The sequence below is a fragment of the Heliangelus exortis genome, chromosome 5 (assembly GCF_036169615.1).
Source record: "Heliangelus exortis chromosome 5, bHelExo1.hap1, whole genome shotgun sequence".
Taxonomy (NCBI): Eukaryota; Metazoa; Chordata; class Aves; order Apodiformes; family Trochilidae; genus Heliangelus; species Heliangelus exortis.
Window position 1 is genome coordinate 30,129,084 of NC_092426.1, and position 17,230 is coordinate 30,146,313.

At 37.4% G+C, this 17,230-nt stretch overlaps 1 protein-coding gene across 3 annotated transcripts in view; it reads left to right on the top strand.

Annotated features, from left to right (window-relative positions):
* The window catches only part of CDIN1 (CDAN1 interacting nuclease 1), a 120,073-nt gene extending 104,149 nt beyond the window's left edge, over positions 1-15,924 (top strand). For all 3 annotated transcript variants that reach the window (XM_071744312.1, XM_071744308.1, XM_071744309.1), the window contains 2 exons: positions 12,981-13,131; positions 13,914-15,924. In XM_071744312.1, coding sequence (XP_071600413.1) covers positions 12,981-13,116 — 136 coding nt within the window. In that variant the 3' untranslated portion in view covers positions 13,117-13,131; positions 13,914-15,924. The remainder of the gene's footprint in view (positions 1-12,980; positions 13,132-13,913) is intronic.
* The last annotated feature ends 1,306 nt before the right edge of the window (positions 15,925-17,230 follow it).

Below are 17,230 nucleotides of genomic sequence, written 5' to 3' on the forward strand. Positions count from 1 at the left end.
GATAGCATTTCAAATTGCTTGAGAGAAAGTTTTGTATTATTTATTTCATGTACTGCATTTAGAAATGCTAAGATTTTGTCCATGAGTCTCATCCCCAGCTATCATAAACACCATGTCTTATAACCTGGTTGTTAAACTGACCAAGTGGGATTTTAAAAGCATTTAAAGTATTTTGGTCCCATTGTCCTCACTGGATGTGTTTTGCAGACCCAGAGCAGTGATGTCCCTGATGTGCTGGGAGAGGACAGTGACACCTCTCCTCCTCAGTCTTTGCCCTCCTGGGCTGGGAAGGTCTTACCCATTCATATGAGCAACTCTCCCTTTCCCTGCACATTGCAGTGGTCTGGCTCCAAATCTGGCTGGTTTAGGTCTTTCTTGAATGACTTGTTTGCAGTTTCCAAATGGAGGCTAAGCAAGTCTTTAAGGAAATTTAATATTCCTAGATTTTTATTGAAAAATATCTCTCCTGTCACTTCATAAGATTATTTTACCGTTTCTTTAGCTGCATCACTTTGTAACCCTTTACTGATCAGCTCTCACACAGCTTGATTCCTTTTTCCTCTGGGAAAGCAAAGGGAAGTACTATTTCTTGATTACAGGAATTTCTTTATTACAGATATCTGTGTGCAGGTTTGAAAAGAACTGCAGCAGTATTTTAGGTACATTAGTTAAATTGCAGATTTACTTGAGTTAGAATAGCTATCTGCAGTAAAAAACACTGGCTAAAAAGTATTTGGTTCTGGATCTTTACTATTTAAGACATCAAACATTCTAAGGTTGGTCATGGCTGCCAAACAGTGTTATCAACAAGGCAAAAGTTTTCCTTTAGTGTCACCACATCTCTTTCATTAGATATTGTTTATTATGTATTTCCACAATAGCAATCCAAATATATAGTATCTGGCTTGGGTTTGGGGTTTTTTTCTAAAAAGTGAAATACAGTTTGGGCTCCTCTGACATAAATATTGGACAATCTCCCAACTCCTGCTGTCTGTAAACCAAGGTACTGTGCAAAGGCACAATTGTCCTTAAGTGCCCATGGGAGAAGTTTACTAACTTACCAAGTTTTAATCATCCTTTTTTAAAGTCATGGAACAGACTTTTGTGCAAAGTAAACCAGTGTGAAACCAGTCAGCTTATTTTAATCACAACAATGACTTGATACTGCCTATGTTAACTCACAGCATATCACAGGACATCATTACATGCTACTCAGTTATATTTCATTTATCCCAGAAACTCAAGTCACTTCAGTATAAGTATATAAAAAAAAAATTAAAAACCACTGTGTACCACAAAGCTCTTTAAAGTCAGATTTCCATAAATTTGCACAGTACTAAATATTGGCAATGTTAAGCAAAAAGAGCAAATAAGTACATTAAAGTGGAAACACTATTTAAGCCACCAGAAGTTGTTCTATACTGTTCTTTACCATTTCTATAATTTTCTTTGTGGTCTGACTTGATTTTTTTTTTTAATTGAAGAACCGTTCAAAAGTGCCTCTAGGTAATCAAGAGATTATAAATTAATTTTTAATTCTTATTTTTGCTGGTTCGGCTGGAAGTGTTGCTCTCTTAATCTCCTGAATTTACCATTTTTCTGCTGTTGCCATAGTGAAACCAGGTAAAGCTCTACTCTTTCTTCTCTTTGAACTTAACTAAAAATAATGCTTAATCTATTGGTATGGCTTTAGAAACAGCTTTTAAAAATGTTAATGTGGATTTAGCAGTTGTGGGAAGGGAGAGATATTCAGGTCTCTAAGTGGAAGTCCTATTTACCCTCAGCAAAAGTAGAATACCTGTACGAGCAGTGCAAGTTTTCCATTACACAGAGCAACCCAGTGCTCCAGGCCTAGGGAGGCTTGAGGGAAAAAATGTAAATGCCTTTGTCCATTTATACACCTTGCTGTCAGATAGTTCTAATTGGAAGAGGAATATGAGGCAGCTGGGGTTTTTTTGACAGGGTTGCTGCTTTTTGTAACCTGGACAGAACATACTCACACCGTTTCAAGTGCTAATCAGTCAGGTTGCACCTCTGATAGAAATGAATTTGCCATCAGAGGAGTTCCACATAGCAAAGACTTGGTGCTGAAAAGCTCCAACCCCATTGCTGATTCATCTGATTTTTCAGGAAGATGATGCCAGATTTTCTGAGCATATTTGTACTGGCGTGTTGGAATATGTAATATCTGACCAAGGTGTACTAGTGTACAAGTCAATTCAGTTATTTAAAACTATGTGTGAAAGTTATCTCGAGTGTAGAAATACTAATTTATAAAAAACTTGATGCCTCAAAGGTACATTAAGAAATAAAGAAATTTTTGGCAAAAGTCAGGGATTGGTGTGGGGGGATCCTGGAAGCAGAAGAAAATAGCTCAAATTGCCTAATGTTCACTGACTGTTTAATTTAATGAGGTTCAGTTGTTTTTCCTTCTTGCTTATTTATTGTTTCTAATTTTTTCTGTCTTCCAACTAACAGTCTGGCTTGCATGGAAAGGGTAACCCCCACACACACACGCATTTTGCCAGAGTGCTATAAACTGAGGGAACTGAAAGGAAAAATATCTGAAGTATCTTTTATTGTCTATATTGGGCTTCCATTACTCAGTTCAAGTTGAAGGTGATGTTCCCATTTTCAGCATATTCAGTGATCTGAGCTCAGGTTGGAGCAGATGGAAACCTTATGTCAGCGCCTCTGCTTCAGCTGCATTCTGGCTGTTCCTGACAAGTGGCTGTGTGTGAGAGGCAGCTTTCTCAGGAGGTTCCTGGAAGAGTACAGCAACCAAGGAATTCAGGAGCCCTTTTTAATCTCTGTCCTTACAGTCACAGACACACACCACCAGAGAATAAGCACTTTAAAAAGTAAATAAATAAGTAACAAAGACTCCACACAGATTTTTGTTGACAAGGGAGAGGGAAAGACATCTGCTCACAACAGATACTAATCTTATCACTTAATGTACTTACTCTGAGCTTTTAGACAGTATAAGAACCAAAAAAGGCAACTGTGCTCAGGTGGAAGTTGGCCAAGTCTCAGAAAGGTTGGTAAAACTGCTGGTGTTTGGCTGTTCTTGGCGTTCAGTTTGGAGAGAAAAGCTGTATTTCATTATCTTCTTGTTATTAAATTATTTTTGCTTTTGTATTAAAGGGAGTGGGACTGAATAGGACTAGCAGCTCAGTAACTCTTTTTTTTTCTATTTTGTTTAAAAAGAGACTGCTCATGCTAACTTTGATGCCCTTCGAAGACTGCCTACCAAAACTGGGTTTTTTTATTAAATGTACCATATATAAAATAAAACTGAGTAAGAGAAACAGTTAAGGCAAAAATATTATTTGGTACTAGAAGTTTGATGCTTAATAGGGTTTTTCTTCTTTTGTCTTTTACTGAAATGTTACCAGACACCTAAACAAGCAAAAATTCAGCAAATTCTTTGTATCACACATAATGTTAATATTGCAGCATTTTGCATGGGTTTTATTAGGATCTTACCCGCTTAGGAGGTTAGGCCCCAATTTTCCATAAGGCAGTTATTATCTAACATATAAAACCCATATAGAGAGTCAGTGGCTAGATCAGGTCACAACAACTTGACTTCCACTATTTTCAGCATATTCTTATATGAAGGAAAATACTCATACTAAAGTGATTTTTATTGTATTGCAGACTTCTGGCTCTGTTCTAATCAGACATGGATTGTAGTATGTCAGTGGCTATCTCAACTAATCTGCTATTGCTTTCATACCTTCACAAATTACAGCATTTTTCTCTGATTCTTCCTCTCCCTCTGTCCAGGCTTCCTTACATGGCAATGCACATTTGTATATCTTCCTTTTGAACAGACTTCTGTACCTTAACAATGCGTATGGAGAGGTTCAGTGAGTAGTAAGCAAACAAAGTTGAAATTAAATCAATCTGAGTGTTGATATATACAAGAAAAAACTAATAACTTTCAAATAAATCTAAATAGCTTTATGAATTTTTCAGAAGGTCCATGCAGTAGAGCTCTGTTTGTCTGAGAGGTACACATACAGATCATATGTGTGTGTGTGTGTATAGGGTGAAGGAGTCAGAAGGCAAAAAATTGTTCCTTGTGGAAAAGGAAAGTAGCTTTCTTTGCACATCCTCTTTCATGCACTTCTTTGATTAGTTCTAGAAATTGCCTTGGTGGTCTGTCAAAGTCTCTAGAACAGTCTGGACCAAAAACCATGTGAAAGGTTCTTGTAGTCTTCTGAGAGACTGGATATTTTGTCGGTGATACAAGATGCTACTTAAGACTTACATATCTCAGGATGGACTGATTTTCCAAATAACAACTAGAACTATAAGGTATTTTCAAATACAAATTAGAGCAGGGCCAACTTGGATTGTGCAAATAGTGGTTACGTGTATCAACTGGGAGACAAGCTGAGGAGCCTAAGGCATTACACATCGGTGATAAATTTAAAATGAAAAGATTGAATGCCAGGCACAATTGCAGTTTGGATTCCAAAGGTAGCAGCAATATTACAGGTTGGGGGAGGTGTCTGCTTCCCTTCTGGGTGGGCATCAGGTGCCACAGTAATGGGCAGCAGACACCTTATTTTCTTTTTTCATCTATTCCCTGCTTAATATGGGGAGGTGACTTACACTTTGAGAGATGATAAAGTACAGCATCACACATTAAATATTTCTGCCTGTCAATTATGCACAATGGTGTGTTTGGCATTTGACTGCTAAGCACCATTGTGTGAAGATACTAAGTGTGATTTACTGTCCAGTCTTGGAGTAATTCTCTGATCTGGGAAGCTGGAAGCCCAGATGAGCTGCCCTCCATTTGTTAATTTGTCTGTTAAATCGTTTGTTTTATTGTTTGTTTGTGTATAAGGATTTGGAACTCCAGAATTGTCTAATAATTCATTCAAAATGTCTTGATGTAGCTTTAGTGCTGGCTCCAAAAGTTATACTCCGCAACTGTTAAACACACAGGTATATAGTACGTTTATTTATCAACATTTTATCTATTAGAATTTGCTGAATGACTTTTCTGATTATTTTGGTACTAATTTACAGTAATCGTTACACAAAAATAAAGTTCTGTGTCCCCACTTTTGACATGTCCTATCATTGCAGCAAGCACTGTCACCAGCAAAACAGCAGCACAGAAAGAAAGAAAGAAAGAACTGCTGCAAACTATGAGGCACTCACAGATGATTCCTATATCATCTTGCACTGGCCTTAGGATGGCTCATTGCTTCCAGCCCTAAAAATAAACAACTATTAATCACCTAATGGCAACATGAGTTGACCAGCACTTAGAGCTGCCTGGACCTCAATCTAACTGTACTCAAAAGCTTTTCTCATGTTTTCTGTCACCCTGGATAAGAGGTAGTTTGCAGCCAAGCATTCCTTTGGGAGGACTGCTGTGAGTTTAACAAAATGTTTGAAATAACCTCAGTAACTCCTCTCAACACTTATCCACAGCTTCAAACACACAGAATCAAACAATAGTGGCCTTGAAACGACAGTCTCTGAAGAGTGAATTAATGGTGTGGAGTTTTCTCAGGGAAACGGCCTAACAATCAAGTACCTCAGGAAGCACTGTTCTTTGCCTGGGTTTAGTCAGAAGTCCAGCAACAATATACAGAATAAATTTGTGATGCAAATATCCACCTTTTCTCCCCTCCTTTCAAAGCATAACAACATTCTTGCTGTATCTTAACTGGTAAATACAAGTAGCACAACTTAAATGGAAATAACATAGCTTTACCAAACTAGCCATCAAATTGCATGTTGTGGGATGGAACAGAAATACATTAATGCACTTGTAAAGGTACAGTAAGAGTGTGCTGACCCTGAAGTATAAAAGACAAGTATGTGGATTCAGCAAGCAGCTAATACAGAGTAATAGACCCCCTCAGAAAGGAATTTATGAAACTTCTGAAGAAGACATAGAAAGCTTTCTTACGTTGTGTATTCCCAGTTGAGACTTTTCCATGGAAAAGTCTAGCAGCATAAGGATTAACATTTTGTTTTCTAAAAGGTTGATGTAAATACCATGTTAATTTTCAGTACATTGGTCCGATCCTGCAGTGCAGCCATAAGGGGTGTTTTACAGTCTCTTTACAGCACAAAACCATACAGCCTAATGTGCCAGACATCTACGTGATTTGGAAGATGCTGAGACTAAAAAAAAAAAAAAAAAAAAAAAAGTTTTACCATTAGTACATGCAGCCACTTTGAGAAATTAGCATCTGGAATGCTATTAATAAACAACAAAATAATACAATTCAATAGAAGTTCAGACATGAAGTCAGAAAACTGGAGAAATTCAAAGTTCACTCAAGGCTCTCTTGTCTTGATGACAAGCTGCTTTGAGCCAGTATGTGTTTTCTTTCTCACTCACTGCATCAGTCTTCACTTAGAAAGCCTTGATCCTTGTAAATCAGTGTAACCTTAATGTTATTTAATCACAGCTTTTAAAAGTTAATTTCCATGAGAACTATATTTTAAAAAACCTAACTTGTCATTGAGGATTATAAAAATCCGTTCTTTGCCTGGAGAACAGTACTCAGATCTGAATGAGTAAGTGTAAGTGAATAATGTGTTTCGACAGTTTGTTTATTAAAAATGTATTATGCAGCTAAAAGTTATATTGTATTTATAATATTTTAATGCCAGTGACTTGCACAGTTCTGGTGCATTCTATTAACATGCATTTAGAAAACTGTGCTATGCAAAATTCTAAAATATATTAAGCAGTCTCTTATATCCACATAGATATCACGTGGTTTGTTTTTATTCCTGAAAATGCCAAAAACAATTAAATCATATTATAAGCCTGATGAAATGCTGCTATTTGATTGATGCATTAACAGTCTCATTGCAGAGATGAGACAACAGCTAGTGCTAAAAAAACCTTCATATAAGTTTCCATCCACCTATTTTTTTTAACCTGACAGCTCCAACTTCCATATCAGCTGCATATAGCATCAATACATAGCATTCGTGGAAATGAAATGCCTGCCTTTCTCACCCCAAAAGACATTACCAGTTTTGAGTAAAAACCTCCTTGGAAATGGGAGTCCTGCATAATATTTATAGATTATAATTTTTTCCCTTGTCTTATGTAAAAATAAGACTTCCTCCAACTACTGTGGTACCACCAAAGCTTAAAGCAGATTAGGTTTTACTTGCTTAATTTTACCTTAAGCAGCATAAGCTGGGTGTCTGGATCCTTGAGACATAATATGCTGATAACTTGTGTGTGTGAGGCTTGATACAGTGCTTGCTGTACATGGACAAGTTTTCTGTTGTATTTATGAGTACGTGATCAGAACTTGTTAAACTTTTCCTGGAGCCACGTTTGCAAACAAATACATTTTTGTGCAGTTGCTATCATTAAGTAGCTTAAGGAAGCTGGGCTTAGAAATAGCATAGCCTTCAACTTTACAGGTTAGAGATCAGATTTTTAAAGCAAAAATTGTAGTTCAATTACTTGATTTTACTTAGTATTGTATTTTTTTTTCTTTCAACCAGATGTGGTGAAGTCAAAGAAATAAGGTGCTGTGTAATGTCATGAAGGAATCATTTATTTAAATCAGTGTCACTCTATCACAGAAGTCTGTGGAGAATTCAAAGGGATAATAAAACCCCACAGTTTTCTTTAAATTGCATTTGGAGTTTTTAAAATGCACTGTCTTTATCCACATACCTTTATTTGATTCGAAAACTCTATATAAATGAACAGTAGCAGCAATACATTATTATAAAGTATTCTGAACTTGGCTTGTGGTGGCTGTTTAAATGGAAAATTCCTTGCTAATCAAAGTCAGTTTCCTAGCAGTGGCTCTCAAATGTTTGCCAAGAGATATAATGCTGTGTCATCAGCAATAGTAAACTGGTCTAGACGTAAGGAAGTTGGCTGACTGATGCCAATTGACCTTACTTGAAAATGTGGTCTGCAGTCGTTGCCTGCTGTCCTAGCTCGACCAATATCTAAATTCCTTCCACTGACACAAATGAAACTTCTACAACTACAGAAAATAGAGACATGAGTCCTTAACTAGTAAACTTATTAGCTATTAAAGAGGATTTTTGTTATTATATGTTCAGGGTTTGTTAGTAGTAGAAATAAAACCAGTTTGTTCACAACAGTGATTCTCAAGAGCTATGTTAAATCAACTTAGAATGTAATAAATAGTGATTTATTTTTTTTTATTCTCTTTTCCCTGTAAATAAGTAGTGATTTACAGGTGGAAATGCTCTAATTTGCTTGATATTTAAAAAGAAAAACACTGAAACAAAGCCAGCTTTTCAGCTGGCACTCTTGATGATCTGACATTATAAAGTAAGGGACCAGGATGCAGTCCTTCAAGGACACATTCAGATGTGACCTTCATAGTTAAAATCACCAAGTAGGTAGACTCGCCTGAATCTGATCTATAAAATATGTGCTTAAATTCATGCATATTGTAAATAATAATTCATATAATTTCACCGTGAGAGTCTCTTAGAATTAAAATTATTTGTGTTATGCTGAGATGCGTACAGCACATCTATAGCAAATAGACTAAAAATAAAGTGAACTTTTATTTTAAAACAATTGCAAGATGTTTTACATTTCTGCACAGTATCGAGCAGTGTGTTGAAAATGCATTTTTCATAAAACCACATGCAAGGCTTTTTGATGATGAAAAACTCCACTCACAACAGCCACATGTCTAGGAAAATCCTTAGAAGCTATTATGGACCCCACACAGATATTCCAGAAGAAACAACATTACTAGAAAGTAGTTTCTCTTGAAGTGAAGTAGAATATGTGTGAGCCTAGTAGGCCACTTTGATAAATAAATAAAATTCTTTTTTTCTTTTCTAGCACAAAACTGGTTCAACTGGAGGGCAAGTTAAACCCAGATTCACTTTTTACAGTGTTGTTTTTTTCTTTTCCTTTCTGAAGGGATCCCTTGGCTTATATGAAGATGCCAATATTTAAAAAAACAGAAGACAAACAAAAGAAAATTTGGCTTTGGGCTATCTGAATTTTACTTTCCTGGCTTTTCAGCATATCTCCGTTAAAATCCTTTCCAAGAACAAAGCCCAGCATCCCAGGATTATCGATGCACAAATCTATATTCCTGTGGCTGTGGGTTTCTTTCAAAATTGGTGTCATTAAACCAGTACAAAAGCTCCTCTGTACACTCTTAAATGAGTGCAAAGCTGACTTATTTGGAGCAGTATGATCCAACATAAGTTTTATCTAAAGCACTGTTGAGTCTGTAACTATATTTAACTATGCTCAAACCCTGTTTTGCTATCTCTAGCGTCTATCTCAAATCCTTCTGTTGATTCTTTAAAAGACACTGCCCTTTTAGTCCTCCCTTAGTACTTAGACTAAATTTAGTTTTCTGTACTGAGCCTAAATTAGGTCTGAACTAATCCATAGGTTTTGTAATCCTGCTATCTTATTGCCATGCCATGGGGTCACAAGCCTCTCTGCCTCCTTTCTGGCACTTCTGGCACCCTGACCCGGCACTCGAGTGCAGCCAGGTTAGATTTGGCTGCCTTGTACTCACAACTTCTAATGTCAAAACTAGGCAATTAGTAGACCAGGATTTATATAAAGATAATGACATATTTATTGTTTGGTTATTAAATAAACTGATGCAACCTGTGTGGTCAACTTTCACTTGCTATGTTTATTATATTATGAAGAGAGCTTGCCTCTGTGTTTCCTGTTTATTCTATTTTTGCTACATGGAATTTAACAGACTTGGTTGCTTGGATTTCTTTTCAGCTTTGAAGTAAACACCATATAAAAGTGAAGTTCTAAATGTAAGAGTTTCACTGGAATAGGTAAAACTAAAGTTTAGTATAACTTTGGGCCACAGTCCTTCACACCTAACTTTTCTGGGTAAGAACTAAAGATGGGGGAGGAAGAAGACAAGTTAAGCACATTTTTAGGGATTTTAAACAATTCTTCTGAGCAAGAAGGGAAATCCATGGGAGTCTATAATTTTCAACATTTTCTTTTAAAATTAAACTTTCTCCAGTGTGTCTGTCATATGAAATGGGATAACCTGGCCTATATAGCATACCATAGTTGTATAGTTTTAGAACCGTTTGATATGTCCCAAGTTTTTTTTGCTCCTCAGAGCTACTAAATGAGTCCCATTTCCATAGTAATACTAAGTAAGCATTCTGTAATTTTAGTTTATTCTCTTGTGTAAGCCATGGTTAGTCACTAGCTTGTTAAATGTTGCGACTGATACATAAGTGTAAGTTTGTAGACTTAACACTGGGTTTCGTTCTTCACAGTGTCGTGCCTACATTTCAGAAGGAGTTGAACGAAAAAGAGAATTCTTACTTCTAGGTTACGTTTCCCTACTTCATCCCTTTCCACAAAAAGGTTAAGTGTCTTTTCAAATTAAGGAAGCAGTAATTAACCAGTGGCATTGTTTGTGATTTGCCAACTCTGGGCGTTAATGAGAGAGAAATTAGCACTTACCAGCAGGAGTTCCTGATAGTCAGTGGCAAATGCTTAATGTGCCAACAAGTTGATTCTGGTCTTAAGTACTGCACTTAAGTTTAAAAAAAGAGTATGGCACGGTTTGATGTGGTCATACATATGGGCTGTGTGATAGAGAGCTGTAATAGAAGGAATGACACACTGTACTGGGAAAAAGTGCAACCCAGGCAGCACAGGGAAAACAGTTTTGCTGCAGTAACACAGTCAGAAGCAGGATGGATGGATGTTTTCATGCTAAATATGTACTTGCTCCAGCAATTAACAGGATGCAGATGTTCATGTATATACGTTTTATCATCAGACTTGTCATTTCTGCACCTAGCTTTTTTAAGCAAAATATTCCTGAAAAATCAGGCTTGAGCTCTGATGATTTGCTAGGAAGGCATAAATTAGCCTTTTGAGGTGTCTGGAAATAGTGTTTTTATTAAAAATTACAATTTAAAAAAATAGCAGGTGACTTAAGTGCAGTGCCCCATGCGTTTTATGGTGGATAAGGGGATTCAGACTGGCACACAGGGCAAAAAACTTGAGCTGAGCAGCTGCTCATTAGCATCAAGATTTTACCTGGCACACACAGTCATAATGAGGAAGCACATAGCTTCTGCCTTGCATAAAATAGCCCATTAGAAATGTAAGGTCTGCTCCCAGTCTTCTGGGGATTTTTGCTTTTAAAATAACTTTGGTTAGTACATAAGTACATCCCCACCCAATTATCCCTTTTCTGTGAAATAACAGAAGTAGGCCCCTCCTGCAGCAGCACATTGGTGCCCCTCACCAAAGGCAGTGAGCATCATCAGTCCTTGGCTTCAGTCACCATTTGCTCCTCACTCCTGCTGGGCTGTGTGGCCTCTGTGTTTCTCTGAGGTTGTGACTGTCTTGGCCCCTTGTGAACATCAGCAGAGGCAAACGGGGAGAAGTCCTCAGAGACAGCAGAGGCTGAAGTTGTTGGCCAGCCAGAGAAAACTTAGGAATCAGGCATAAGCAGCATCGTCCTTCTCTATGAGCCACTGTGCTTTATTCATCACAGTGTGTTTGAATGTCAGCCAGTATAGCTGGATTTGTCAGAGTTTTAAGGTTACTGCTTTCCACCATCATCTTTCTGTTGCAAAAAGCATGTTTGCCAGTGTTGCCTCAGCTATACTGAGGGATAATTTGCCACTAAACTGGGGCCGCTTCTAGGCTGAAGAGTAGTAGTCAGAACCCGAAATGTTACAATGCTATGCAGCAGTTTTGGGCAAAAAACCACTGTATCTGATTGAAAGTGCAGGAGGAAGCCACAGGGGTTTCTCCTTCCTTTGGTCTCTTTTCCATTACATGAACACATCAGAGTTTTGGAAAGAAACCACCCTAATGAAGCTGGGCACTGCAGTTCTGAGTGCTTGTGTTGTCTGCTAAGCTGACGCTTAGGTTACCATGCATCCCCCAACACATTTTTATTATAATTAAACATTAACAAAAATTGGCTACCATATTGGTTGAGTCCTGAGCACAGCTCTGCATATAAACCATTACATGACATTCCATTGAACTTTTTCTTGTACAGACGGTATCTAACAGCTCATCCTGCACTGTTGTTTTTGGCAAGTTCACTACAGCATATAATAAATCAAGGAAAGAAAAAGCTTTTTGGCCTAATGTTGTACAGACTGCTGTAATGTTAGACTACAGAAAGCAGTTCTGTTTTTAGACATCCTTTTACTAACCCAGCATTCATAATTTATGATTTCACTGTAAAATTCCTGCAACACTACACCAAAAGTAGTGCTGCCCTTTAATTAAGTGCTCTCAGTAGGAAAAACGTGAAACTGATGTGCAAAACATATCGCAGTACACAGTGATTGATAGTGATTACTTCTTTATGAACCCAGCCTGAAGGTCTGAACTTCCTGATGGGTAAAATAGTCCATGGGGCTACTTCCTGAGATTGCCTGGTGGGGATCAGTCAGAGTTAGCAATATCTGAGGCATTCCTGAGGCACATTTCAGAGACGCTGCAGCTGAAACTTCCTATTTCTTTCTGAATTGCGCTTTATATTAATAACTACTTGAATAATGGCTCATTGTAGAGATTATATTTAAAGGATTTGTTGTTATCTACATGGTATTACCTATATGGTATTATAATTCCCAGGGACAGGGACTTGTGTAACCTCCCTGTATTTTCCGTGCCTGCACGCCCAAATCTGAGAAAGCAGAGTGCATGGCAAGAGAGGTTTCTGTATGTATCAAAATTACTAAATGTTGTTTAAAATTTGACACATCAGTCTCTTTCTTACTGATTACATGCAGAGTACTCAAAAAGAAAACCCTCGTGTGGATTGTTTGAGTCTCTAAATCACATTTTTATTCCTGGAATCAGGTACTAATGACATACATCGATTCAACAGCGATTTAAAAATTGAAGATTAAACGGAACTTTGGAATCACAGAGGTAAGAAACTTGTATATATAAGTTTGTTTTCCTTTTTGCTTGATAGATTTGGCCCTGGCTTAGTCATCTACTGGTATGGGTTCATTGAAGAGCTGGACTGCCATCGTGAGCGTGGTATCCTGCTAAAAGACTGCTTTCCTACTGACATCGTGACTCTGCGGCACAGCATGGCTCAGCGCTGATGCTGGGAGGAAGAGGTAAATCCCCAAGCAGTTTTACTTTCCTGCAGTGTAAACTAATGGCAGCATCTGCCCTGAACTTCAGCTGAACTCCTGCTGCCCGCCCTTATGCTACTGCCTCTTTACACAAACATATCAAGAGTTTCTGTTTTGCTTCAGACCTCTGTTGTGATCAGCCAAAAAAGACAGACACAACCCACTCATTATCAGCATTTCTGTCTCTGTCAAACAGCTAGTTTCGAGATACTCATAATCTTTCTTCCTTCCGGATGGCTGCTTCTAGCATTCTAAACAAAGGCAAAAATGCAAAGGCTGAAAGGTGCAACTTGCAGTTCTTATCCCAGTTACAGGGTCATCTCCAAAATAAGTGGCTTTTTATGGTTTCGCTCACAAGTTTATTCAGTGCTGGTGATCTGACTGAAACAACTACACTGATGTGGAGGAGTTGGTAAAGGCTGTAATTCTGCAGATTAAAACAATGTAATGCATAGCTCATAGAGCCCAAGTGGTAAAGCAGGATCATGTAATTTCTGGCTGTAAGTAGCCAGATTTTGAGATAATAATTTGCATATGTGTTTCATCACTGTCTGATTTCTAAAATCAGCAATGAAATCCCAAGTTAACAATTAAGAAATAATCTAGGAGGATTTTAAGGGTGGGAGGGCATGAAAGTGAGGAGCCAGGATTTATTTTATGTATATGAGCCTGTGAAGTTCTGGAATAGTGTTTTGGGGTTTTTTAATAAGTAGTTTGAAGACTCATTAATAATTTTTTTTCCTCTTTTCCTTCCAACCCCCCAGGGAATCTGTACCTAGGAATTTTTCTCATTGCTGACCTTAAGGAAAAAATCTGTCCTGACCCCGTAGGTACTGTAACATGCAATTTTCTGGCGTACTGAAGTCCAAAAGAACAATGTGCAGAAGCTCTCTGTGTGGGTTAGTCCTGAAGATTACCCTCCTGGTTTTCAAGAAGGAGAGTGGGGGAAAAAAAAAAAAAGAAACAGAGCTTCATACTTGATCTGTTCCACCAGATAAATAAAGCATGCAGATGGACACGAGTTTCCTGCACACTGATGTATTCTTCTAAAAGCATTGTATATCTCTCATTGGAACCACCAAGTTCAGAGGTACATTGAGGTAGGTATTAGTCGTGGAGGACTTCAGTCTCATTCATTTTCCATCTTGATTGCCACTCAGAGGGGCAGTATTTGGCCTCAGGTTTGTGCTCTCAGCCAGAGGTTTCTTAATCATAGCAGCTTTTGGGGCTTGACATTCTTTAATACTCTTTTCTTTGCTAACTGGCATTCAGGAAAGGATGAATATTTTAAAAAGTCAATGAGAGCATGCTCATTTTCATGTATGCTTATCATCTTCAGATATTCAGAGAAGTAAGCAGAGGTACAGGTTCTGGTGTAGAATTAAAGGTGTGGTAAGTCTCCTTGAAGCAGAAGTTGATAACCTCTTCCATAAGGAAAGGGTCTTCAGAACATCACAGGCCATTTTCATAATCTTTTTCATCTGAGGTGACATTTTGTGTGCCTGTATGATTTAAAATTTTCACATAGAGGCTTTTTACAGTCTTGTCGTAAGTTAAAAGAAAGGACATTAATCATATTCAGGTTTTTTGCTATGGTTTTCAAAGGTATATGCCATATTTGTATTTTTAATTTTTAGTCTTCACTTCTTATAACTCTTCATTTTAAGTTTCAAAGATTAGTCAAAATTACAAATTCCTAATTTTCAGGAAAAAAATTTTTTAGTCTTCTTAGTACACTGTCCCTAGCTGCAGGGACATTGTACAGCGTGTACAGCTCCACCACAGTGAGGTATGGTTGCATAGAGATTATTTTCTCAGGTTTTAATGCGTTACAGTGGAAAGATTTATGTTTTCTAAAAGAAATTTAACACTTGTAACTCATTTATGTTCAAGTATTTAAGGTATTGTGCTTAGCTTAAAGGTACCCAACAAGCTTTAAGGATCAGTCCATAAAGATACATAGGAGCAATCTGTGAAGTGTCCCTGCCTGATGCTACACAGAAGCTGCATTTAGGGTGCTACTGCCCCTGGGACTTCTAACTGTGGTTTGGGTCAGTGGAGTGTGTAAAATCACCAAGAGAATAAGAAAGAAAAAAATAACTAAACATTATCATGCTAGAAAATTCAGAAGTAACTAAACATTATCATGCTAGAAAATTCAGAAGTAATGGTTGTCTGAGTGAAATGGGTTTTAAGGCAAACTGAATTTGTTTTAGCTAGTGCATATGCTTTCTGTTGTATGAAATAATTTAAATCAGCTTTTACATGATGCACTAATGCTGGGGTTTTGAATAAATTAAATTTATCTACACAGATGTTGAAAATTCTGCTCAACCTCCATCAAAGCTTTGCTTTATTTGTTTTTACATTAAACAAATTTATGTGGGGACACACAGATAAATCAGGTTAGGCTTGTATTTGTTTATTTATTCCTCTATCTAATGCTGTGACATAACAGGTTGGGAAGCAGTACAGCTGTCTTTAATCAAAGCTTTGACCTTTATATATTACCCCTTTAAGAATCTTTGTATTAGAAGGAGGATGAAATAAGCCACAGAAGTATACAGACTGTACTAATTTCATTACATGCTATCGAACAAGCTTAGCAACCACAAAAATTACACTGTGTCACTCTTTCAAATGCTGAAAGCAGAACTTTAAAAAAAATTTGAGGCTACTTTGTTGTTCCTACTTGTATCTTGCAAAAAATTCTCATTTGTGTGTTTTCTCTATCAGACGTAAACATCAGCTTGAATATTAAAGAGGAAAAATAACTGTTTGTCTGGGGGTTTTGTTTTCTTAAACAATGCTGTAGTCATCAGAACCTGAATATTAAAGACAAATCCAGTTTTATGGAGTATTCTGTAGAGTGTGCTAATGAATTACACCAAGCCAGAAAACAGAAGTGTGCATAAAACTGAATGATGTTCTCACTGGCATATATAGACTTGCCAAATGTCTGCTCTTACAAGCACTATAATAAGGCCTGGTCTGATCTTTTGGGATTGATGTGATTGTGTTTAACAGGGAAGTAAAAATTCCTTTCATACAGGGAACAGGACAATGGTGGGTCACACTCTAGCAATAAAAGAAGAGAGTTTTTACCATTCCCGTGGTCACATTACTAGTACAAGTTTAACAATCTTTCCCTAAAGCCAGCTCGGAGTGGCATAAAACTTCTTGTGATCTAAAGCTGAAGAAAAAGTACCCAATGTCTTCCTATGCTTATCTCATTACTGTCACATTAATAGTATTGGTAGCTCATTAATAATATTCAGCTGATTTTGTTACATTTACTTATTCAAAAAGTCGTTTTATCCTGGTCTTTGCTTTTGGATTTCTGCACCATCTAGACTACTATAAAAGACTATTAATGGCTCTTTCCATTTGCCTTTAAATCCTCCCCTTTTGATTTTCTATCTTTTTAACTATTCCACACTTATTTATTTGGTATCTTCCTGTTTGCCCTTGGTTGCCCATTGAAAAGTCTGAAAAGGCAGCTTTTTGCTGCCTGCTTCTGTTTCTGATCCTACATCTGAACAGAGTGCTATTTCCAGTTCTGTATTTGGGCTTACAGGCAATTTTGCTCTAGTGAAGTAGAATCACTCCTGTATTGAGAGCAGAGTTTTGCATAGGCCTAAATTAATGGTATGTCTGTGCTACTAGAATAAGAGCCAGTATTAGCAATTTAACTGTTACTGTGCTCTCTTTTTTTTTAAGGAGACTTCCTTTCTGCAAGTTTGTGCCCAGCCTGGGCAACACTTCTGCAAGAAGGTCTGGTGAAGTCCAAGGCTTAGCTTCCCTCCTGTGCCAAAAATCTACTTGGCTCTGAAGGGAGAAGATGATTATCCTATTGTTTTTGCTCTGGCAAAAGCTTGTACTTGCTACAGGTTGTTCTTGTTTACCAGAGCTGATTACAGCTCTTCAAGGGTCAACAAATCATATGCAAAATTGAACTTGATTCTTTTCACTTCAGCTGAAGGAGTCTCACTATTCAGAGACCTGCTGAAGGCACCCTCTGCAGTTAGGCAGTGACTATGGAGCCAGAGTAACAGTTTTAGGAACCTGCTTTTGTTATTTC